The 25,090-nt window shown below is 41.0% G+C and overlaps 2 protein-coding genes across 8 annotated transcripts in view; one reads left to right on the top strand and one right to left on the bottom strand.

Annotated features, from left to right (window-relative positions):
- The window catches only part of PNPLA4 (patatin like phospholipase domain containing 4), a 33,387-nt gene extending 13,250 nt beyond the window's left edge, over nt 1-20,137 (bottom strand). The window contains exons 1-5 of one of the 6 annotated variants that reach the window (XM_023198162.1): nt 20,075-20,137; nt 18,324-18,516; nt 14,199-14,293; nt 13,911-14,046; nt 4,142-4,207 (exon numbers count right to left, since the gene is read on the bottom strand). In XM_023198162.1, coding sequence (XP_023053930.1) covers nt 4,142-4,207; nt 13,911-14,046; nt 14,199-14,293; nt 18,324-18,503 — 477 coding nt within the window. In that variant the 5' untranslated portion in view covers nt 18,504-18,516; nt 20,075-20,137. Of the gene's footprint in view, nt 1-4,141; nt 4,208-13,910; nt 14,047-14,198; nt 14,294-18,323; nt 18,517-19,403; nt 19,662-19,681; nt 19,947-20,074 lie in introns of those variants that run through there. The other 5 variants (XM_023198164.3, XM_023198161.3, XM_023198165.3 and 2 more) reach the window with 5 other exon arrangements.
- Nucleotides 20,138-20,404: 267 nt separating this feature from the next.
- RANBP9 (RAN binding protein 9) overlaps nt 20,405-25,090 on the top strand; it is a 173,302-nt gene continuing 168,616 nt past the window's right edge. For both annotated transcript variants that reach the window (XM_031934997.1, XM_031934998.1), the window contains exon 1: nt 20,405-21,814. The gene's annotated coding sequence lies outside the window, so the exon portion shown is untranslated. The remainder of the gene's footprint in view (nt 21,815-25,090) is intronic.

Here is a 25,090-nt window from a genome sequence, read left to right as displayed (position 1 = left end):
TCAGCTTCCAAAGCAGCTGGGACTATAGGCACATGCCACTATGCCTGGCTCATTTTTGTATTTTTTCGTAGAGACAGGGTTTTACCATGTTTCCCAAGTTAAAAAGAAAAAGTAATTTTCAAAGACATCATTCCACTTTAAACCACTGGTAGAGGGTTTTGAAAGGACTCATACTGGTATTTGCTCTAGTTGAAATTAATCTTATGTATTATTAAGGTATGATTCTTCTAAGCGATTAATAAAAACATTTTAATGCACATATTGGATCCACAAATATATCTTAATAAAATCCAGCAATACCTGCAATGTAGAAATGAGAAGGTCTCTGTAAGTAACAAGTGGAGAGAATAGACTCTGCCCCTGTTTCCCGAGTCCCACTTTGTCTGCCTTTCCTGACTCAATGCCACAAACATAAGTAACACTAAATCCCTTTTTCCCCTTCTGCCACCTCCACGTTCGTCACTTCAGAAAAACAACCAAAGACAACAAATACATCAAAACCTGAGCTCTGTGAAAACATGAAAATCTAGAAAATGAGAGGTGCATTCAGCATGACTGAAATGTTTATATAATAAAAAGCTTATACTAACATTAAAACACTGCATTTAAAGCAACCTTCACACTTCTCTGAAAATGGAAAGCAAAGATTCTAGAAAACAACTCGGCATGGAAACCCTATTAGAATGTGGGAGGTGATCGGGCTTAAGGAGAGTTAGTGTTAAGCAGAGAATGGCACTTCTAAATTGTCGCTTTTTGGTGTTATAAACATTGCGAGGCCGCTGTGGCTCTCTTGTCAATCATGTGCGTGAGGCCCCCTCATTGCAGACTCCATTAAACAACAGAGGAAAACTGAATGCTTTCGGGAGACATAAGGTTCAACTCCACAAGTAATTATGATGTGCCTCCTATGCACAGACACCACATGATCAGCAAGACACTGTCCTGGGACATTGCCCAGGGTCAAGGGGCTTGGGTGGGTCGCTTTCCATCTTCCTCACAGTTCTGGGCTTGTGCGTTCCCTGCTGTTTAACTGTGGCTGTCACTCTATGTTCATGTCCAAAGTACTCAATCAAATCATGGAAGGTTCACTAGAAACTCTGATTCCTCACTCATGCCCTTTTAAACATTGCTAGTCTTCCTGTCACATACCCACGACATGGCAGTGGGGCTGGACAGGAAGAAAATAAGGAATGCATTGTTTGAAAAGAACTAAAGGGCAAAGCAGAGTAAGAGGCACAGCAAAGATAGAAACATTAAGGACTATCTTGGGGAAGTTGCCCCCTTCCAAGCTCAGAGACTTCAGTGAAATAGACTGACGTCTTTACATCTCAATTTCCTCACATGTAAAATTGAAAGTAAGAATCCCTACAGCAGACAGCACTGGATTCTGGTGTATGCAATAATAACAAAAGTTTTAGGCCGGGCACGGTGGCTCACGCCTGTAATCCCAGCACTTTCGGAAGCCAAGGTGGGCAGATCATGAGGTCAGGAGATAGAGACCATCCTGGCTAACACGGTGAAACCCCGTCTCTACTAAAAATACAAAAAATTAGCCAGGCATGTTGGCAGGCGCCTGTAGTCCCAGCTACTCAGGAGGCTGAGTAAAGAGAATGGCGTGAACCTGGGAGGTGGAACTTGCAGTGAGCTGAGATTGCACCACTGCACTCCAGCATGAGTGACAGAGCGAGACTCCATCTCAAAAAAAAAAAAAAAAAGGTTTTACTTCTTTTTTTCTGGTAACAGGAATATCGAGGGCAGGATGGTAAGGCAGACTCCTCAAATCATTTAGGACCTGGGTATTTCCAGTTCACTGTTTGGCCATCTTCAGGGTGTGATCCTTGACCTCATGATGAACAATAGCTGCTGGAGCTCCAGTAATCGTATCTAAGTTCTGGGCAACAGGAAAAATGGAAAGGTATACAACTTTCCTTGTACTGTAAGTCCCACAGTTATTCGGCTCACATGTCATTGCCCAACAACAAAATAAATGGCCACACCTAACTGCAAGGGAAGCTGGGATATATAACCTAGCTGCACAGCCATAGGTCCAGATATAAATTGGGATTCTGTTACTAAGGAAGAAGAAGAAAGTGTATATTGGAAGAGAACCTGGTCCCTCTACCACCTGCGTCTTCTTCTAAGATAGAAACACACTTAATTTGTAAGTGAGAGACTGGCATAATAGGGACATAGAGGAAAAATATTCTAATTACTAAGTAGCAAAGTAATTTTACTTGTCAATTCGACATTTCGTTAGGTATTTCAAATGACAGCATCCGAATATGTGGAATTTTACCACTTGCTCTCAACCCATTACCTTCTGCTCTATCAAAACATACATTCTCCATATTAACTGAAGCCCATTATGATTTGCACGAGAGAAAAGAAAAATTCCAAAGTTCAGCAAAGCTCAAGGAAAGACACTGATGAGGACCAATGAGATCAGAACAGAGACACTGCCTCGATCCTATTAGCCAAAGGGTTTGTAAAACTCAGTTCTTCTGTTGAGAGACCATCAATTCCTTGAGCACAGGCCTAGTGCTGGGCCCTCGAAGTGAGTGGGTGAATGAATGAATGAATGATGGTTAAAGCACTTTGTATGTACTCTTTTATTAATAAATAAATATATATTACATATATATAAAACAAATGTAGTTTATTCATCCTGAATATATGCCTGATCTGATATATGCTAAATACTTTATTAGATATATGCTAAATACTTTCATTATAAAATATGTATCTCTGATATGTATTAAATATCTACACTATTTGATTATAAAACATATATCTCTGGCATGTGTTAAATAGGTACTATATTTGATTAAAAAATACATATCTCTGGTACGTGTTAGACAGATATTCTGATTATAAAATACATATCTCTGGTATGTGCTAAACAGATACCCTATTTGATTATAAAATACATATCTCTAGTATGTGTTAGATATCTACTCTATTTAATTATAAGATATATATCTCTGGAATGTGTTAAATAGGTATAATATTTGATTAAAAGATACATATCTCTAGTACGTGTTAGATAACTCTGATTATAAAATACATATCTCTGATATATGTGCTAAACAGATACTCTATTTGATTAGAAAATATATATCTCTGGTATGTGTTAAATAGCTATTCCATTTGATTATAAGATGCATATTTCTGGTATGTGTTAAATAGATACTGCATTTGATTATAAAATGCATATCTCTGGTATGTGCTAAACAGATACTCTATTTGATTAGAAAACACATATATCTGGTGTCTGTAAAATAGCTATTGTATTAATTATAAAATGCATGTTTCCATCATATGTTAAATAAACACGTTAAACCAAATACTACATTTGGTTATAAAATACATATCTGTGACATGTGTGAAACAGACACCATATTTGAGAATAAAATGCTCACATTGAACCTGTGTCCATGCGATGGGGGAGCTGCCTCGGATAGAATGGTGAATACTCAAAACAAACTCTGTGTAGATCACAGAAGGAAGCTGGGTCACACTCAGCGCAGACTTTAGGTGCATGCCCATGTCTAAATTTCCCTAAAAGAACTGGCATCCTGTCTTAAGTGCCAGCTCCAAGTGAGGAGCACTCTCCTCAAACAAAACGGGTTTTGGCCTTGCAGTGATCAATGTGTCTGGGTAAGTAGAGACCCCTGGAAGGGAGTGGGTCGTCCCCTAGCAGAGGGGCTGAGGGCAGGCTGGAAGGAACCCATGCTGCATTGTCTGGGGGAGGATAAGGTGTGGAGCCCTGAAGCCTTTTCTCACCCTGATGGTGGTACAACTCTGCTTAGAAGGGGCTGTGAGTAGCACTTTACTATGTGGGGAAAAAAATCATTCACTGCTAATAACAACAGCAACAACAGAACATATATATATACACACACACACATATATATGATGAAAATAAGAGCATCACAGTCAATCATTCCCATTCATGAGATCTTGATGATAAGTTATCACTGGCCCTGTATTTTTTTTCCTCTTAAAGAGAAACAAAGCTATTTATGAGTAAAAAAACATATAAACTGATTTGAAGCCACTAGAATAATTATAAAATTGGATGTTTCAAAAGAAACATATTAATATGGGGAAGAAGGTAATTCCTCAGTTATAACAAGCTTACCTGCCCTTTGTATTCCACTGGCTTCAGTCCTGCATAAATGGGCACAAAACTGCTGGCTAGGAGGACCTAGATGGATAAAATAAAGAAGCAGCTCATGACTACAGGCATGAACATTCAGACAATACAGTTGATGTAGTACTGACTAGCAAAATCTCAATAAATAAGCCCCACAGACTTCAAGTGCAGCACTGCACATAATTACGTAAAAGATAACACTTTTAATAACAGAAAAGACTCTAAACAGATAGGTACAAGTTGACACACTCAGAATCAATCAACTTCACCTGGGTAAAAATCAGTATTTTTTTTTTTTTTTATAGTAGACACACAAGTTATTATAAACCAAAATTTAAGGTAAGTCTAAGTTCCTGACTATGTAAAGGTTACAGAGAAAGTATTTGTAATGTTCTATCATATACTGTAAAAATCATGTTACAGTTGCACTCCTACTTTCTGGAGGAACAAAGCCCTCTGATTATGACAGGAGAGGTTAGTCCACAGCTCAGAGATGTTCTCATTTATGTCACCAGGATTTGTAAAGGGAATGACATATTTTATGTTCCAATGACGTGGTCAGGATATGTAATGGAACCCTGGCAAGCAGTGACATCAATTATGCTTTATCTCCCATTTAAAGAGTTGAAAAAGATTGTCATTTAGGCAATTACCATTCCATACATCATAAGAAGTTGGGCTCTGATAGCTTTTCTGAAATGTAAATGTTGTATTTTGCTGTGTAGTTTCCAAATCACTAGTGTTCTATTTGAAAACATACAGCATTGGATACTGAATATTTTTTAAGCTATAATCTTTCAACTGATAAGTGAAAGACTCTGGCTGTTTGTTGTCAAAGATTTCATGAGACTTTTTTTTCAACATACATTATTCAGAGATGGATTATGGCTCAAATGCTGACTTGCAGATCATCCATTTACAATTATTTAGAACTCAAAAGGCATTTCCTCTAAAAATCAATGTTATAGGTATGGTTTCTGGGTCATCTCTCAAAAGCCTATTTATTCTGAACTGCAACTAAATTACAGATTCAGTCAGCAGCGTAACAATTTCCATAGGAAAATCCTCTTTTGAGCTGCGACCTGACACAGCTGGAACCTACTCTTGCCATTTTTATTTCTGCACCATGTACAGGGAACTTCCATAGCTTTCTTATGCAGTGGTTCTTCCTTGGACATGTCTCCTGTTTCCTCATTACCAAAAACCCCACTGAAAGGACAGGGACTTGTGTCTCTCCTGGTATGTCCAGCCCTTGGCAGAGCTCATACTCAACAAACATCTGTTGGGTATTTCTCTCCCTTCTCTGTGATGTGAATGGACCCAACACTCCTCCACCTACCTCAACAGTGGGACTAAAGAAGGTTGCCCAGTGCTGTTGGTGGCATGCTGGTTGCAAAGGCACAGGCCTGGTTGTAACAGCTCCTACAGCAACAGGCTCCTGACAAATGCCCAAAGAAGCTTTTGGGGCCTCAGGTTTCAGCAGTGGCAAATTCAAGGATAACAGCACAACACAGGGACTCCAGCAGGAAAGAAGGTAAGAAATAGCCATGTGTGAAAGGGTTCTGTTGCACCATGCTGGCACTAGGTGCTAGAACCAGCTATATAATTTCTGGGTCCTGTCCAAAATAAAATAAATGCAGGGCCCCTTGTTCATAAAGTATGGAGAATACTGCGATGTTGGCAGCAGAGCATTAAACCAACGGTGAGGCCCTTTGGATGGTGGAGCCACGTGCAAATGCACAGGTCATACACTCATGAAGTAGACTTTGCCTCAAATATACTGTCTAATTTAATTATTTCTTGGCCCTGTCTCAAAAAGATAAAGTTGCTCAAAGATTTCTCTGCTAATACATGGTTGAGACTGCCCCCGGAACCAATTTATTTTAATATAAAATGTATTATTTTTACCAGAGCCAACATAAACATGTCAGATTTCTCACAATGAGTCTTTTTTTCATCTTTTGGTCAATTTTATACACATCTATCTCAATCGCTTGTTTATTGAAATAGTGAAAGCACGCTAGTTTGCAGCACTGTTTCTCAAAGGAAAGCAGGCACTTCTATTTATTTTTTATGTGCTTGTTTATTTATTTATTACAAGGCATAATAATAACCTCACACAAGGTCTGTCAACCTTCTACAAAATGTCATTGCAGACATGCCCGCACCACGACATTCTTCTCAAAATCTCAACTTTAAATGGCCCACATAATGCAATACTGTGACATTACAGCAATCATGTCTCTTTCACAAAGAGGCAAAGCAGGAGTGAGTAGCATCTTGGGTGATTTGGTGAAGATCACTTAATAAATCAATAGGAGAGAGAGGACAGAAAGCAGGCACCTTCAACTCCAACCCTCTCAGCCCACTGGTAGCAATGACATCATTGGCTCCAGAGAAAGGTTGCTTATGGTTAAGGTAACTGCATTCACCCTAACTAAACTCAGGCTTATCAGCAATTGGCTACACTTTTAAAAATATAATCACAGACCCTAGGTATGTTTTGCAAGCACAACGTAGCTATTTAATGAAGTTATTCAGCAAATGCAACACCACAAAGCAATAACTAGAGCAATTTGTGGATAGCACACATATTGTGAAATTACAGTACTTAGAGGTCTTTAAAGAACCAAAAACACTCCATAAATATAATGATTTATTTCATTATTCTGCAGAGAGACACATGAACTGCAAAAAAATCACTAACCTTAGAATTATGGTTTTTTTTTTTCTTTTCCCCCGTGTCAAAGTAAAATGTACAGTTCACAAGTTAATGCTTGGAACTATTTTGAGATATTTTGATGAAAAATGCTATCCAATTACTTTCCTACAGATAATAACAGTAAGAATCCTCCTGAATGATATGAAAAGTGCAGTGAACTGGAAAATACTTGTCACTCCTCCAAATCAATGTATTTGTTTTTGTCATAGCTGACTCTCCCTTTATATGGACTGATGATTTGTATATCAAACCAAGTTTAGTGGGGAAATTAGCTTTAGATAGTTAAGAGCTAAGTAGCTTTTCTTATTTGTAGTCAGCTTACTGCAATTTTATTGCAGGCAAACAGGATTTCCTAAGAAAGGAGATAAACACTGACATTCTAAGGTCATATAATAAAATATTATGCCTAAACATATGCTTTTAGTATATTTCACCTCACAATATTCCCAGCGGAATTCACCTCGCCAATGAATCTCAACACGTCTACAGCACTTGTTCTCAGCTGGGGGTGATTTTACCCCCTAGGGACGTTTATCAATGTGTCTGTCATAACCTGGGGTAGAGGATGGGGTGGGGGGTGGTGTCCTGCTGGCATCTACTGAACAGAGACCAGGGATGCTGCTCAAATTCCTACAAAGGATAGACAGCTGTCACAAGAAATAACTATCTGGGGAATAATCTGGGTCCCTACTGCCAGGAGTGCAGTGTTTGTGGCTGAGAACGCTGATGTGGAAAGCAGAGGTGTAATTTTCACACCCTATCACTTGGTATAGCACTTTAAATGTTGGACATATGTGAAACCACTGATTTGTGTTTTTACTAAATACACAATGATAAAAATGAGAGCTAGTGTCTTCCTATAGCAACAGTATAAAACACTGTCAGGTGCACATTCCCGACACGTTCTGATTGACTCTCTTCATTTTGCATTTTATATTCAAGAGGTGTTTAGAAAATTATGTGGCCTAGCTTCCTTAGGGATTAAATTCTCAACAAGTTTCATTTACGCCTAAAGTTTACTGTGGACTTTAATGAGAATCTAACTGTTTATACAGAACCTGCTGGTGTAGTTGAAATTCAAAGACAGATTCAAATTTATCTTCCTCAGTTTTTCCAAGATAATGACCAATCTCAAATTCAGTTCTTATTTCACCTTCACAAGGCTAAATGTGAGAGGATCTTGTTAAGAGCATTCTCACACATGTGAAGAAATTCAGGACATCACTGCAATAGAGACAGGGCAGAATTTTCTCAAGATGGCCAGGGACACTACTGTGCAGGAAAGGCTTCCTGGGTAGCTCTATCCTACAGCATTCACACATGTCAAAAGACCCTTTTGGAAAACACTTGTGTATCAGTCTTAAACATGAAGAATTCAATGATTCGTACCAATTCAGGGAAGCAGTGGAACTCCACCACGCCACTGCACTGTTAATTTTTTTTTACACATCATTTTAGCTCAGCCATGGAGGTTGCATATGACTTTCTTTTAACCTAGGGGCTCACCTCCCTAGTTATGCTTTGCTGAAGGCTAACATTAAAATGTGTTTGGATTTCCTAGTTGCATGCATGCTTCTAAAGAAAAACAGCCCACAACAAAATCTGGAACTCGAAATGAATGAGTTGGTATGCAAAATGCGCACACTTGACACTCGGGGGATACTGTGTAGAGCGGCACACCAGCAAAGGAATCAGGAAGGAATCATGCTAAATAATGAACAGTATGAAGAGATGGATGTCTGGAGAGTGGAGGCACTTGAAGGCGACCATGCACATCTGGTATGTACTTAAGAGTTGATGAAATACTTTCACACATACTTCATTTGACCTTGTTCTGAAGGTATCCATCTTAAAGATGAAGAAACCAAGGCTCTAAGAAGTTGAGACTCGCCAAAGGTCCCAGAGCCCACCAACAACAGGGTTAGGTGGATGTGTACTACCCCTCCATGACTCTTTTCCATCCCCTAAATTATCTGCATTTGCAGGAACTGATCTCATCTTGGTTTTGATCTGCTGGTGACCCACAGACATAAAGGGTCATCCTTGGAGGGAATATTCTTCTGGGTGTGGCACCCGGAAATCAATCTCTCAGATGGGAAATAAAGATATGATTTTGGAGGGGGGCCTCCTGGGGGCTCTGGTTAACTCTATAAAGGGGTCTCCCCTCTGTAGGCTGCCTTCAAGTAGTTGAGCAGCAGACATCATCTGTGTTTCCCTTTGTTGGTATAGTCACTATAAGGGAGGAGCGGAATGGTTGACACCAATAAATTCTGAACAAAGGAATGCCTTAAAGCCTGCATCTGTCTTATAACGGTTTATAAAGTAGAAAAGACTGAGTTAAATCCTCATGAACATAAGATTCAAAATTCTGTGGAAATTCAACCCTAAATAAAATGAAGAGTTGGACCACACAGTCTGCAAGGGTTCCAAGAAAACAATCAACTAGCATTGCAGCTATCAAACGAGTGATTTTCCATGCCACTAAAGGTGAAGCTGATTAAGATAAATTAAGTATGAATTATCACACAAAATTATTTATTTTAAAAAAGAAGGCTTATGATGATGAGCTGTAAAATCAAATGCCTAAAGGTGGCAAGAACTCAGTAACAACCATTTCCTGAAGTATTGCAGATATCAGTTAGCACATTGTTCATGAAGACAGGTGATAAGTAAGGGGTTAAAGAATAACACACTGATAAGAAAAAGTAAGTCCTATTCAGCCTGAAGAAAAGAAAGCTGTGATTGAACATGGCTTTAAAATTTCATGACAGATTCAGAGAAGGGCGCTGAGCAGGGGTGTGTATGGGTTATTATGTTATTTGTTCATTATTTATGAAATATTGGCTCCATTCAGCATGCATAAAGGGCTTTACCATTTAAAACACACTTTCACATGCTTTATCTTATTTATTCTGCACAGTAACACTGGTTAGTATTACTGTGCGAATTATTCCATTTCAGAGATGAGAAAACTGAGACTCAAAAATAATCAGTCCAAGAGGACAACGTCAGGAAACGACAGGCCTAGACATGATCACCAGGACACTCATAAAACAAGTAACCATCTTTGAGGAGATTCAAAAAGACCTCAAAATACACACACACACACACACACACACACACACACACACAGACTCTCTCTCTCTCTCTCACACACACACACACACACACACACATTCTAAGCTACAGGTTTCTAGTTGGATTTTCAGGTATGTAGGCACGCTGTCTGTAACAAACAGCATCAGTCAGCTAGTGGATAATGAAAAACTAGGCATTTTCTTAAAAAATTCAACTATTAAGTAGCAAAACAAATGAGTTAATGATAAAAATAGACAGAAAATACAACATGGAGCAAAGTTTAAAGGAGGTGAAAATCATCAGTGTTTAGTATTTCATGCTCTCCCATGCTCTTTTCTCTAACTTGAGTTTTAATCAACCTCTCTCTTTCTCCCTGTCTCCCATCCCCTCCATCTACAGAATATCCTGATACTGGGAAGTAGACTTGTATTAGTTCATTTTCATGCTGCTGATGAAGACATACCCAATACTGGGTAAATTATAAAGAAAAAGAGGTTTAATGGCCTTACAATTCCATGTGGCTGGGGAGGCCTCACAATCATGGTGGAAGGTGAAAGGCATGTCTTACATGGCAGCAGGCAGGAGAGAGAATGAGAGAGAAGCAAAAGCAGAAACCCCTTATTAAACCATCAGATGTCGTGAGACTTACTCACTACCAGGAGAACAGTATGGGATGGGGAAAACCATCCCCATAATTCAATTATCTTCCACTGGGTCCCTCCCACAATACATATGAATGATGGGAACTACAATTCAAGGTGAGATTTGGGTGGGGACAGAGACAAACCATATCAAGACCCCAGGCCGTGTGTTCAGAGCCAGGTGTACCAAGCCCTGGGAGACCTGCAGCTACCCATCATTGAGCTGCTTCAACGCATGGCTTCAGAGCCTCTTGTCTCCACCTAAAGGGAGTGGGGTGACCTTCAGGCAGCCTCCCCAACCCCAACCAAAAAGGTCAGAAGCACCATCCTCCCATGGCACCGCCTCAGACAACATTCTCCCACCATCCTCTTCTTTCACCGGAACATATATACTTGATCATGTCCCCACCTGGCAGGGGGGTTACTTTACTTCCTCTTCACGCTTATTCCTTTGCTACATCATCCCTAGTCTTCCCGCACTCTCACTCTTTTCTGCTAAATTCTTCCTGAGTATTCCAGGCATAGGTTTCACAGTTTAACAGTCACCATCTGCCATCAAGGAACTATTCATCCTTCCTTCTTTTTAATTCTGAAAAAGGTTAAAACATCCTCCTAAACACGTAGAATGTTTCTTGTAGAACCCAGAATAAATGTCAATTATTCGATATTCTCCTTACAAGTATTACACATTTGTGTCAACAATTTATCTTCTGTTCAATGAACTCAAGTAATTACACGAATTCTCTGAATAGTTATTATCCAAAACAAAGGAACTAGAAAAACATCATGTTTTCTTAACAGCAACAGTTTGCTATTGCTGTTATAACAAATTACTACAAATGTAACTGCTTCAAACAAGACACATGTATTGTCATACAGTCTGAGGGTCCAAAGTCTGGTATGGGTCTCACTGGGAAAATCCAGGTGTCAGCAGGACTGTGTCTGTTTCTGGAGGCTCTGGTGGAGAATGTGTCTCCTTGCTCATTCAGGTGGTAGGCTCATTCAGATGCCCCCTTTTCTTTGCTGGCTGACAGTGGGGAGCTGCTTTCCTAGAAGTCTCTGTGCTCCCCTGGCATGTGGCTCTTACATCTCCAAAGCAGCCATGGTACACAGAATCCAGGAAACATGTCCATTTTTCAAGATTCCGGTACTTAGTTTGGGTCCACTTGGATAATATGGGATCATCCTTCTATCTCCAACCTTAAACTTAATTACATCTACAGAATCCCTTTTGACAGGTAAGGTTACATCTGGACAGGTTCTGGGGATTAGGGTAAGGGCAGCTTTGGGTGTCATTCTTCTGTCTGCCACATAAAAGAGATGGATAGGGAGGATGAGCATTTTATCCAGCGTGGAGTACAGTTAGGTAAGAATGCTAGACGCGTGGACCACAGTCACAGCTGGGCCCCAGCCAGCTATGTGATTTTGCCCGGGTCATGGAGTACGGAGGACCCAGCTTCTTTCTTTTCTTTTGTTTTAAATCAAGCCAGTGTAACAGATACAACCTTGGTTCATATCCATTCATTTCACACACGTTACAGAGTGCCTACACAATGGCTGGCAGTGTGGCAGGTACTGGGCTGTAGCAGTGAGCAAACCAGAGAAAGCCCTGCCTCTTGGAGCTTACATTCTGGTGAAGGAGGATGGACAATAAAAGCTAAACAGGACAGCAGTAAAGAGGTAGCATGCTAAAGAGTGATATGTAAATCAGGAGGGATGTAGGGAGATCAGGGGCTGAGAGTTCTGTCATTGTAGACACAGAAGCCAGGGATGGACTCCATGAGAAAGAGAGAGCTGGGGGCAGAATCCCTCTCATTTTATGTCACAAGAGCACATAGTCTGTTCCTAGATAAACACGAAGATGCATGTCTGCCCACCGCAAGCCTTATCTGTCTGTATTGGACATTGATGACTTAGGACCACTTAGCATGGGTTGCCCAGCTCTTCCCTTACACTGTCAAATCTACATAATATTGTAATGAGATTACAGAATAATGTCTTCTTATAGGATAGAAAGACTCTTAACTTGTAAGTGACAGACTGACATAATAGGGATATTGAGGAAAAATATTCTAACCTATTAAGTGGCCAAGCAATTTTACTTGTCAATTCAACATTTCATTAAGTATTTCAAATGACAGCATCCAAATATATGGAATTTTACCACTTACTCTCAACCCATTACCTTCCACTGTATGAAAACATACATTCTCCCTATTACCTGAGGCTTGTTATGATTTGCACTAGAGGGAAAAACAAGAAAAAATTCCAAAAGAAATACACTCTTTCCACCCTACAAATATTCAGTGTATTACCACAGCAGGCACATTGGTATTTGGAAATCAATCAGCTGAAGTATTTCCCAGAGATAATGAATTCTCAACCAACCAACTTTCAAATGTGTTTGGACAGAAAGACATCAGAACAAAATGGAAGAAACAAAATGGAATATTAGATTGAAAAGTTAAGAGACCTGGGTACCAGAATTGGCTCCCACTGCCACGCAGGATAATCTTGGGTACCTTGGTACATACATCACATAAAATCTTTTCATTCACTTCTCTATTAAAAACATAAAAGGGATCAGGTGCGGTGGCTCACGCCTGTAATTCTAGCACTTTGCGGGGCCCAGGCGGGCAGATCATTTGAGGTCAGTAGTTCAAGACTGGCCTGGCCAACACGGTGAAACCCTGTCTCTACTAAAAATACAAAAAGTAGGTGGACGTGGTGGTACATGCCTGTAATCCTAGCTACTCAGGAGGCTGAGGCAGGAGAATTGCTTGAACCTAGGAGACAGAGGTTGCAATGAGCCAAGATTGCACCACTGCACTCCAGCATGGGCAACAGAGCGAGACCCCATCTCAAAACAAAAACAAAAACAAAAACATAAAAGGATCACAATAACACCTATCCTACCTGATTTACAGAAGGACTTGAAGGACTGAATAAGAGAGTACATGTTAAAAACCCTACATACACTCCAAAGTATTAGCCACATAGATTTCGGGAATTATTATTGCTACTAAATTGCATCGGCGACTTGCTTCACATAATCAATGTGAGATCTGAACATTGCAGGAAGACACTGAACAAGTACAGGGAGCTTTTGGATCACAGTGCATCATGAGGCGGCCTCAGGAGGGATCCTGGTGAATACTTTCATCAAACACGTAATTTACTGAGCACTCAACCATCTATCAGGCCTGATAAGAGACACAGGATCTAAAGACCATGGTAATACTCATTACTTTTATATAAAGTATTGAAATCAGCACTTGCTGATTTCTTCAAATAGGAAACATGGCTTTATTACCTTAATGAGGTCCTCCCTGGAGGAAAAAGTGGAGACTAAGTGATTTTCTCTGGTTCTGGTGTTGGTGATGGATACATGCAGTCGGTTCTGGGCCAGCTCGTGAGCATTGGGAGGAAGAATCGACTCCATTCCACTTCTAAAGAAAAAGCAATCTGCATCATTCACCTTTAATTATTGAACACCCTGTAAATATTTTACAAGAGAGAATGCTGAGCTTGCCACTGTTTGTACAGAGAGTCGTCAACATTCTGTCTCCATGTACTTTTGGGCAAAATGTACTCTGTATACCTTAGTTGGGCCATGAAGTCATAACCGGGTGTTACTGCCCCAAAAGACTGCCTTCTGATTTCTTCGGCAAACTTGTAGGTACATTGGTTACATTCCTAAAAAAAAGAAAATTAAGAAGTGAACCTATGTATCATTATTAAAGGTGTGCAAATTCCCCACCTGGCCGGGGCCTCACCCACCACTCTCAGGCCCTTTGCAAGGTATACACTCTCAAAATCCTAACCTTTTTTGTTTTTTCCTTTGTAAAGCACCTTAAATGGCATTTGCCCCATCTGAAAAATCCTTGAAGGCTCAATCTGAATTTTAATTGAGCACATTCTTCAAAAGGTTTCCTCAGCGCAATTAACCTTCTCTCCCACACCTGTTTTGTGGTCTCAGCAGCAGTTTGATTTTTTTTTTTTTTATACTTTAAGTTCTAGGGTACATGTGCATAGTGTGCAGGTTTGTTACATATGTATACTTGTGCCATGTTGGTGTGCTGCACCCATCAACTCGTCAACACCCATCAATTCATCATTTATATCAGGTATAACTCCCAATGCAATCCCTCCCCCCTCCCCCCTCCCCATGATAGGCCCTGGTGTGTGATGTTCCCCTTCCCGAGTCCAAGTGATCTCATTGTTCAGTTCCCACCTATGAGTGAGAACATGCTGTGTTTGGTTTTCTTCAGCAGCAGTTTGATTACAACCCTGCAATAAAGCTGATTACAAATGACAGCACCAGTGACAGAAATAGGAGTGGTGACATCTATGGTTTGCACAGACTGAACCAGTCTTCGGAGATTCATCTTGGGCACTGGTATTTTATAAAGTCTTTCAGCGATGCTCTGTCTACCCTGGACTGGGATCCACAGAGGTGACACTGTCAGTTCATCTTCACATCACCCTGCAAGGTGGGTATAACCATCCCACTTGACAGATAAGAAAACGGAGGATTGGAGAGTTCAAGTACCTATCCCAATATCTCACTAAAAATGAGTCTCAGAGCCAGGATTTACACCCAAGTCTCTTTTGTATTAAATAATGAATTAATTTGGCAACTAACTGGACACCACATACTTGGCTAGGCACTGGGACTTGGACAGGACAAGATACAAAGAAACTGTCCTCATGAGATTCATAAGTGCCTCCAAGAGCAGGTGACAGAGGGCTATGAGAGCCCCCACGAGGGTGTGTTTGGCTCTCATTTAGTGCAAAAAATAAATAATAACAGGTAAACTAATTTGAGAATATGAGGACATCAAGTCTCAAATTCAGGTAAATTATTCAATGTCTTAACATTGCAGAATTTCAGTTAAGTGGCTAGATTATTGCAGTGGTCTCTCCTCTCCCCACAAAGATATCCACATTCTAGTCCCTGGAACCTGTGACTAGGAGACCTTTGTTAAAAGGGACTGTGTAGAGCCAATTAAGGACCTTGAGATGAGGAGATAATCCTGGATGACATGGGTAGGACCAGTGTCATCGAAAGGGTTCTTGTAAGGGAAGGAGGGAGGTAGGAGAGGTAGAGTTGGAGAGATTTGAAGATGCTGTGCTTATGGCTTTAGAAATCAAGGAAGGGGTCAGGAGCCAAGGAGTCTGGGCACCCTCCAGAAACTGGAAAAGGTAAGGAAATGGATTCTCCCCTGGAGCCTCTGGAGAGAGTGAGCAAGGACATTTTGATTTTAGCTCAGTGAGACCCTTTTAGACTTAAGACCTCCAGAGTTGGAAGATGATAAACACATGCTGTTTTAAGCCACTAAGTTGAAGGTCCTTTGTCAAAGCAGCAACAGGAAATGAATATGGTGTGTGTCAACCTCCAACCTCATGGGTTGCCAAAGGTTTCCCTCCAATTTGACAACCAGGCTGGGACTTAAACATAAACAGGAGTTGGGCAGGGGATGAAGGTGAAAGCAGAGGATAGTAAAAACAACAGCAAGAACAACTCTGAGACGGGCACAGAGCTGAAATGCATCCCTATGGCGAGCCATAAGTAGGGCTAAGTCACATGGGGCCTTGTGATACAAGCTGAGAAACGTGGGTCACATTATCCTAAGTCAACAGACAGCCTCTGCCCCGGGGGTAATGAGGTGATCAGATATACCTTTGGGTGACATCACTCTAAGTGCTATGAGGTAGGTGGATTGTAGGGAGCTTGAACGGATATAGGCTGCAGGAAGCTCCTGGGTGAGAAATGGGGGTAGCCCCACCAAATGTATGTTCATTCTACTGAGCTAGACTACCCATCTGGCCTATTTCTTTGTACTAATTTTAGTTATATTCAATACTCTCCATAGCACGGACCAGACTGTAAACTTATTAAAGATGGACCTATTCATCTTTGAGTTCCCCACTGAGTCTAGCACCATGGCTTCCTCGGTAATTGTGAGGGCAGAGGAAAGACTTGCAGCATTGAGCTCTTCCACATCAACGTCTAAATTTGCCTACCACTTAAAACATGCCCTGTATCAGGTGCTCCTCTTAATTATTCATGCATAAGCTCCGAACAAGATTAATTACACACGTATTTGTTACAACAGTAAAAAGCTTGAGGAACTTACATCATCAGCAAGAACCAAGCGAACACGAATCTGAGTAGGTAGAAACATTTGCTAAAAAACACTCAAGGCTATCCTACAGGTGGATTATTTCAGATGCTAAATATAAAGGAACTAAAATAACCTTAAGTCAAAGGGTTACTTTGGCTGAAAAATTATTTTGAAGAAGAACAAATGAGGATGCCCTAAGGAAACTAAGAAAATTATTTTCTACCTTCCCATGGGAGCACCAGATAAAGACATCTTTTCATCATACCAGCACTATCAGACAACACAACCCAGTCTCTCATTTAGTGCAAAAAATAAATAACAACAGGTAAACTAATCTGAGAAGATGATGGCATCAACTCTCCAATTCAGGTAAATCATTCAATGTCTTAACATGGCAGAATTTCAGTTAAGTATAAGTGGCTGTACTATTGCAGTATTTCCAAATCAGGTTAATTCTAAATCATATAATACATTTTTTAATTTGCTGAGAATTGGAAACCAAGTCTACATAACTCCAAAGCTTAGGATTTGCCACAGCTCAAGAAAAGACTGCAGTAAAAAGGAAGAAGCAACACCCTGAGAGTCCTCTGCTTCAAAAATGAAACACAGTTATGGGAAGGAGGTAGCTTGTAATTCAAAGCATATGAATCTGCTAGTTTAGGGGGAATTACCCCACCTCATTTATACCTTGCGTGGCTTACGGTTCTCATCCTGTTTAATCTCTGCAGTTTTTAAATCAGTTTTCTAGTTCCCTGTAAATCAACCATATAAAGACAGGAAGATAAGTGGATTTCTGAATGATTGGCCTCAAATCTAGCTTCCCTTTGATAAGCAGCTCACAAAAGATCTGAAATGAGATTTTGATGATTAAAATTGCATAGTTTTAGAATTTTAAATGTGACTGAAATTCATTCTTGGGCATGAGGGTGTTAAATTATTATTTCATTATTGTTCAAAGCTGCTAAAGTATGTAATGATTAACAAATATAATATCCTCCAACTACAGAATTCAGCTCTCACAGTCAGCAAATGATTGATCACTGTCTGGATAGCAGAAAACAGATTTTTAAAACATAGATTGCATTAAATAAAATACTGAACAAAGACTTATTTGTATTACTTCTGGATAAATTGCTTGGAACTCACCGCTTCCTCTTACTGTGGGAATTAAAAAAGAATTAAATTCCTATACCATTCCACTTAATAGAAACTGCATGCCCACATTTTAATTTATATATCTATTTCTATGTAGCAGTGAGTAGAGACTTGTTGCCCACACGTTCAAGGCCTTGAAAACAGGCCCCATGCTCTTCTCATCATAGAAAGAAGAAATATCCTTTGCTTGAAAGGAACAGAGCTGGAATCTTAAGAATAAAAACTCAAGAGTAATATGTCATTTTATTTCCTTATTTCACTATCACCCAAAATAATCTTTCCCACAACCAGAGCACAGATCCCTAATAATTACATCTTAAAACAAAAGACCTAATCCTTTCTGTTTCCAAGCAAAGGGTTAACTTAGTAGAGTCAATGCTCATGTTTGCCTTTGGGTCTTAATTTCTTGATGAGCAACACAGTCTAAGTTACTACTTAATTACCTCTATTTTTTCTGGTGCAGTTAGCAGAACAGAAGCAACCAAAGATCCCGCAGACGCCCCAGCGAAAGCTTTGACATCCTTCAGAAGTTTTTTGCCATGTCTGCAAAGTGCAGATGCTGCCCCCAAGTGGTAAATGCCCAGAAATCCACACGCTGCAAATGACAGGTTGATGTGCTTCATTCTAGCTGCAGCACTGGCAATACAAAATGCAAAAATGCTGTAAGTTGGAATAGTTTATCCCACGTACTGTGTAGTCTTATGTTGATCATCGTTCCAAGGCTTTCTTCTAACATCATTCTCTGTTTTAAGCACAGTGGTTTCAATGAATTCTAATTAAACACAAGAATATTTCAAGGAAATCTTTTCTTTCCCTCCTCACCTTGACCCAAGTCTTATACATTAAAAACAAAAACAAACAAAAAAAACCCCAACATTCCACATTTATTCGGTACATAGATTATGCAATCTACGATTTAATTACTTGGCAAGAAACAGATGTATACATTCCAATTGGCAAGGGCATTTGGTCTTTTCTCTTGACCCTTTGAAACGTTTTGCAGGGTGGGGGCGGCACTACCATTATGAAACAGAAAATTATTAGAGACCGTATCAAATTCCAAATGAACAATACATTTGTTCTTGGTAAGTGTATCAGAAAATTTCAAATATAGTTCCCTACTCCCCTTCCCCATTTCTATTATGAGCACCCATATTTTTATGAACGCCAATACAATCACTCAGTAACGCAATAAGCAATCACTCAACAATGCAATACATTTCTTTGCCAAGTATCTCAAGACTAACTGAGGTCATGACTGGCGAAGGCAATTTAAGGCTCCATGAAATGTCAGCCACGCCACTTTATACTTGGAACACATCTAAATAGAAAATTATACGTTTTCCTATGCCTCAGTGCGCACTACTTGCCCACGTGAATGAAACTGTGCCTCCACAAGGCTGTCCATTCTGAAGGCCTCAGGGTTTCCTTGGGGGCCCAAGGGCCCCATTCAGGGACCCCAAGATGAGGCACATTGCAGGGCCTCGAATTTAGGGACCTAAGACCGCCTGTTCCTGATGCACCCGGCCAGGCCCTGTGAGGGCAGGAGGCTCGGCCGCCGCAGGTTGCGCTGGCGTCCGCGTAGACTGAATCCCAGTCAACGATCCCGGGGCGAGCCCCAGTTTTGATTCCACTTCTGCAAATGGGGATGGGAAGAGGTTTGGGTGCTCAGCATTCAGGCGGCCAGGCCCAGCCAGCACAGGCACAGTGCCCTCCGACGGCTTGGAGGCCGGCGGAGCCGGGGTGGTACCCGCATCAGTCCCGCAGGAGCACACCCTTGCTGGGCCCCAGGGCTCCGTACCAATGCAGCCCCGGGACACTCCCGTGTTGAACGAGTCCCTTTAAGCAGATGGCGGGGCCCGACCGTCATTCAACGCCCTTCCGCCAACAAGGCAGAGCTACGCTCTACGCAACCCGGCCCATGAAAGTCCTGCGGCAGGAGTCGGTACCGCCTCCCGCGCAGGCATGTGACGTCATCGCGCCGACGCAGGCGTCCGCTCGGCCCCGCCTGCTCTATTTAAACTTCTGGATTCAAGATGGCCGCTAGACCGGAGCGTGCTCTCGCGCAGGTAAGACTTACTCGTTTAGCGTCATGTTATCTTCGAGTATCTAGAGAGACATTTTAACCCACACCCTAGAGAGGCGTTGTAATCCCTGCGTATCTTTTAACGCTACTTGGCCTTCACCTGCGAACCTACTGTTCTTTAATAATCCTCATTTTCTGTGCCCGGGAAGTGCCTTCCCCTCTTCGCGTCTGTTTTCCGGAAGTGGTTCTTCTCCTTCTCCACCCTTGCGCCCGCTTGGGCGGTCCAGCTGCCCCTAGGGCCGACTCCAGCGGCTATTTGTCGGCTGAACATCCCGCAGTTTTTCAAGGCGTGCCTTTGGTTTTTTTAAGAAGTGCTATCTAAAGGAAAGGCTGGACTATGGCTCTGGGGAACTTTCATATCCTCAGTTGACCTTAGGCTGTGTGACCTTGAGCAGGTAGCATAACCTGAGTTTCCCGCGTGCCCTATGTGCAGATTGAGATGATAAAATGAGAGGGCTAAATCGGAAAGCTCTTTCCACATAGCTGGCCGTGAGCAGGTGGCCACTTTGTCCTCTGGCACCACTGGCTCAGACTTAAGCAGCTTCACTGACCGCCAAAATTGCATGACATGCCCACCAAGATTTAAAGGACTCTGATAATTCTTTCTCTCCCCAAACAGTGTTTTCCCTCTCTAATCTTAATAAGCAAGCCTGGAGGAATCTCTGACTTGTGATTGAAGGCTCTCCAGGTCCCCTGGTTTAAGGGCAGAGATTTATTTTCTCTGAGGCTACAAAGGAGCATCTGGGAGATAAGAGGATTCTTCTACCTTAGGCAAAACAGAGAGGAGTGGTGGAGCTCTCCAAGTTGCCTCTGGCTTGAACTTTTTCTTTCTCTTTTGGTGTGTCGTCTCTGGCCAACAACACCTGTGAGTCCTTGATTTGGCGATTAGGGAAGATGTTTTTGATTCACATAACTATTCTTTAGAGAAAATTGATCCTGAAAACACCTTATTGCCTGATCATAGAATGACTGCATTACTCAGAATTCTTTACCACCACTGGAATTTAGTGAAGGGAAGGCCCAACGTACATTAGGAAAATACAGGCACACTCCAGTCCTTAAACCTTCCACAATCCTCTAACTCTTTAAGGTCGAGTGTGATCCTCCCCAGAACTGCATCTTCCAGGAAGTTCATGAGAAAGGAAGGATCCCAGGTCCCATCCCTGATCTCCTGAATCGGCATCTGCATTTTAACGGAATCCTGAAGCAGTGGTCTAACTCCTTTGGTTGTGGTATGGTTTGAATGTATACCTCCAAAATTCACATATTGAAATACTAACCCCCAAGGTGATAGTATTAGGAGGTGGGGCCTTTGGGAGTTAATTAAGTCATGAGGGTGTAGCCCTCATGAATGGGATTATTACTCTTAGAAAAGGGACCCCAGAGAGGTCTCTTTCCACCATGTAAGGATAAAAGTACAAGGAGAAGATGGTAGTCTGCAAACTGGAAAAGGGCCCTCCTCAGAACCTGACCATCTTGGCACCTTGATCTCAGACTTCCATCTTCCAGAACTGTGGGAAATAAATTTCTTTTATAAACACTCAGTCAATGCTACTTTATTATAGCAGCCTGAATGGATTAAGACAGGTGGTCTGGTTTAAAGTGATGTGTTGGCATCAGAAGTTTAAGGAGAGACTGGATTCACAGAACCAGAATCTGGGATGCTGTTTACAGAGCAAGTATTTCCTGCATTTGGACACTGTCGGCAGGTCGATTCAGGAGACAGACGAAAACTTTATCACCGGGCAGGCTGGATGAACACCACAACTTTGAGATCTTTCACTTAAAGGAAAGATAAGGGCATCCACTATTTCTACACCTGGCTGGCAGAGTGAGAACTCACCAAGGGTAAGTCTCTTTGGAGCAGCAATGCTCCATAATTTAACTATTAAAATTTTAAACTAGTATTTCCTCCTTACTCCCTTCTGTCTCGTATCGTATCTCCATGTAACTAGTTAAAAGTTCAGCTCCCAGCTGGGTGAGGTGGCATGTGCCTGTAGTCTCAGCCACTCAGGAAGCTGAGGTGGGAGGATTGCTTGAACCTAGGAGTTCCTCTTCAGCCAGGGCAGTGTAGTGAGACATCATCTCTAAAGAAAAAACAAAAGACAAAAAAAGTTCAGCTTTCTAATGTAAGGAAGAATGTCATATTCATTCACATTTGTCTTTGTCATCTCATCACCAAGCCTAGCACTTGGCATATAGTATATGATCAATAAATATTTGTTTTGGATGTTGGATTTATGTAAATTACCAGTGTGATCTGAATATATAGTAATGTAATTGCCCTTTAAAACGTTTTTTTCTGTAATTAATTTGCTTATTTTTGCTCATCTGTTTTCCTTACTAATTTAGTTTCAAACAGGTTTGTTTATTTAGCCATTTATCATATAATTATTAAGCATCTGTTGTATAGCAAGTGTTACATTGATACAGGTCATACATAGTTGAAAGAATTCAGCCCTTATCAGGGATGCAGAGTCCAGTGGGTAGGAAGACATCTGATGTGTAATTACAGAAGTGTGATGATATGGCATTGCAAAGCCATACACAGATGCCCTGGTTGTGCACACCAGCTACGGAGTAGGAAACCTTTAGCTCCGGGAGGTGCCTGCAGTAGCACCCAGCACAGAAACAAAATGCCCCAGCTTTCCTCTCCAGTGCTCCCTCCCAGGAGGTTTTATTCTGTATCTCATACGGGAGGAGAAATGGACATGGATAAGGAATGCTAGTCCACACGTCTGCTCCGGGGAAAGGACTGTATCTCAGAATCTTTGAGTCTGATCAGTTCTTTCAGTCTACTCTCCTTGTGGTGTTATTTCATTTTCCAGTCTTGGCTTTTTTTTTTTTTTTTTTTTTTTTTTTTTGAGACAGAGTTTTGCTCTTGCTGCCCAGGCTAGAGTGCAGTGGCACCATCTCGGCTCACCGCAACCTTTGCCTTCCGGGTTTAAGTGATTCTCCTGCCTCAGTTTCCTGAGTAGCTGGGATTACAGGCATGTGCCACCACGCCCTGCTAATTTTGTATTTTTAGTAGCGACATGTTGGTCAGGCTGGTCTTGAACTCCCGACCTCAGGTGATCTGCCCGCCTCGGTCTCCCAAAGTGCTGGAATTACAGGCGTGAGCCACTGCTCTGGCCGGCATCTTAACACCTGAATACCTCTTGTCGGTCAACGTTACCAGTGATTTGGTTTCTTTTAAAAAAAAAAAAAAAAACTCTCGTCATGTATATTCAATATGCTTAGTTTATTCTGCCTCCTGCTTGATAACTGCTCTTCTTTGTCACTTCCTCCCCATATCTTGCAAACTGATCCCAATGAACTGTGCAGCTTAGATACATGCACTTTAATTCCAGGGCAGTGTGACCACACTGCTGGAGCACTGCCCTTTCCATGGGGGCTTCACAGTAATAACTCAAGATAACATGCCCTCTCTGCCTAGTTTAAGCAATATCTTGTCTTGAGACCACCGTGGATTTCAGAGAAAGGAACTTTTGCAATCTTGGAGTAGAACTCCCCATCCGAAACCATGGAAAGAGGGGCTACTTCTTTCCCATAGATCACCATCTCTAGGAACACAGTGAGGGAATAGATGAAAAAGGTTAGTGTGAATGCCACTATGTGGAGGGAGCCAGCCTGAAAACAGAGGCAGCTTAGCCGGATCCAGAGCTGAGAATGCGGTAGAGACACAGAGAGAGAGAGACAGAGAGAGACAGAGAGAGACAGGCACCTAGGTATGGTTGCAACTCTTGAACCTGTGGATGCAAATGTAATATTATACATTGAACTGAAAAATAGAGATGGTACGGATTTCCTGAGTATTTCTGTTATTGTATTAGAATTCCTTAATTACAGTGCTTGTAACTGGCATTCTAGATAAGTATACGATACAGCAGGTGAGCTTTCAAAGGTTTCATGCATAAACAATGCATTTTATATTCCTGACTCGCTTTCCCCACTGCACCTACCCTTTTATATTTGTTTAGTTAGCATTGAGTTTGTAAAGCTTGCAAATCAAACCATTCTTACTAATATAAGTGCTTTTTACATTTCACATGGCTGTTTTCCGTTAGAAATACGCTATGAAAACTGACTGCTTAAAGGAACACTGGGTAAATTCTTTCTAAATGTAATAATATATTTTCAAAAAATATGAATTATATATATACTATATTATATATATCACATTATTACATATTTCTGTTATACATATGTTTACATATTCATATAAAACAAAATAAGACTTTTCTTTGATAACATTTGTGTTTTAGTCTGTTCAGACTGCTATAACAAAATACCCAGAACTGGGTGGCTTATAAACAATAGAAATGTGTTTCTCACAGTTCTAGAAGATGAACGTTCCAAGATAAGTCACTAGCAGATGGTGTGTGTTGAGTCCCTATTTCCTGGTTCATAGATGACACCTTTTTCCCTGTCCTCACATGGTGGAAGGGGCAAGGGAGCTCTCTGTGGCCACTTTGATAAGGGCACTAAACCCATTCATGAGGCTCCACCCTCAGGACCTCCTCCCCTCCCAAAGACCCCACATCCGAACACCATCACCATGGGGGATAGGATTCAACAAATACATTTTTGGGATGGGACACAAACATTCAGACCATAGCAATCTGAAAACATAATTCAAAATAGCCATCCTTTAGAAATATAATTTATTTGTGACTCAGTATATCTGATAATATATGATAATCTTTAGGTCTTTCAACATGATGTTGAAACTAAATATCAAACTATTTCTATTAAAGAGTAACATTTTAAAAATGTGACATTTATTTTATAAGCTTCATTTTAATTTAATATCTGAAGGGTTCCAAATGTAATATTTTGCATTGAGCTGAAAAACAGAGATAGTAAAGCAGGTGAGCTTTCAGAGTTTTCATACTTAAATTATGTATTTTATAGAAAACAGGTTCAGATCCTTGATAGCCAGGTGGTGAGTATGTGGTAACAAATGTACACATAATCCTAAATATTTTTTAAAATCCCAATCAAAGAAAACTTGTATTCTCTGCTCTGTGTACTTCATTGCAAAGCAACTGTACAGTGGACGTGGCTGCTAGGGGTCCACCAATTGTGCAGACATAAATACTCCTTTCTAGCCTTCAAATATTT

Source organism: Piliocolobus tephrosceles, chromosome Y, assembly GCF_002776525.5.
Source record: "Piliocolobus tephrosceles isolate RC106 chromosome Y, ASM277652v3, whole genome shotgun sequence".
Taxonomy (NCBI): domain Eukaryota; kingdom Metazoa; phylum Chordata; class Mammalia; order Primates; family Cercopithecidae; genus Piliocolobus; species Piliocolobus tephrosceles.
Note: the sequence above shows the minus strand (reverse complement) of the source record. Positions and strands in the feature narration are given on the sequence as shown.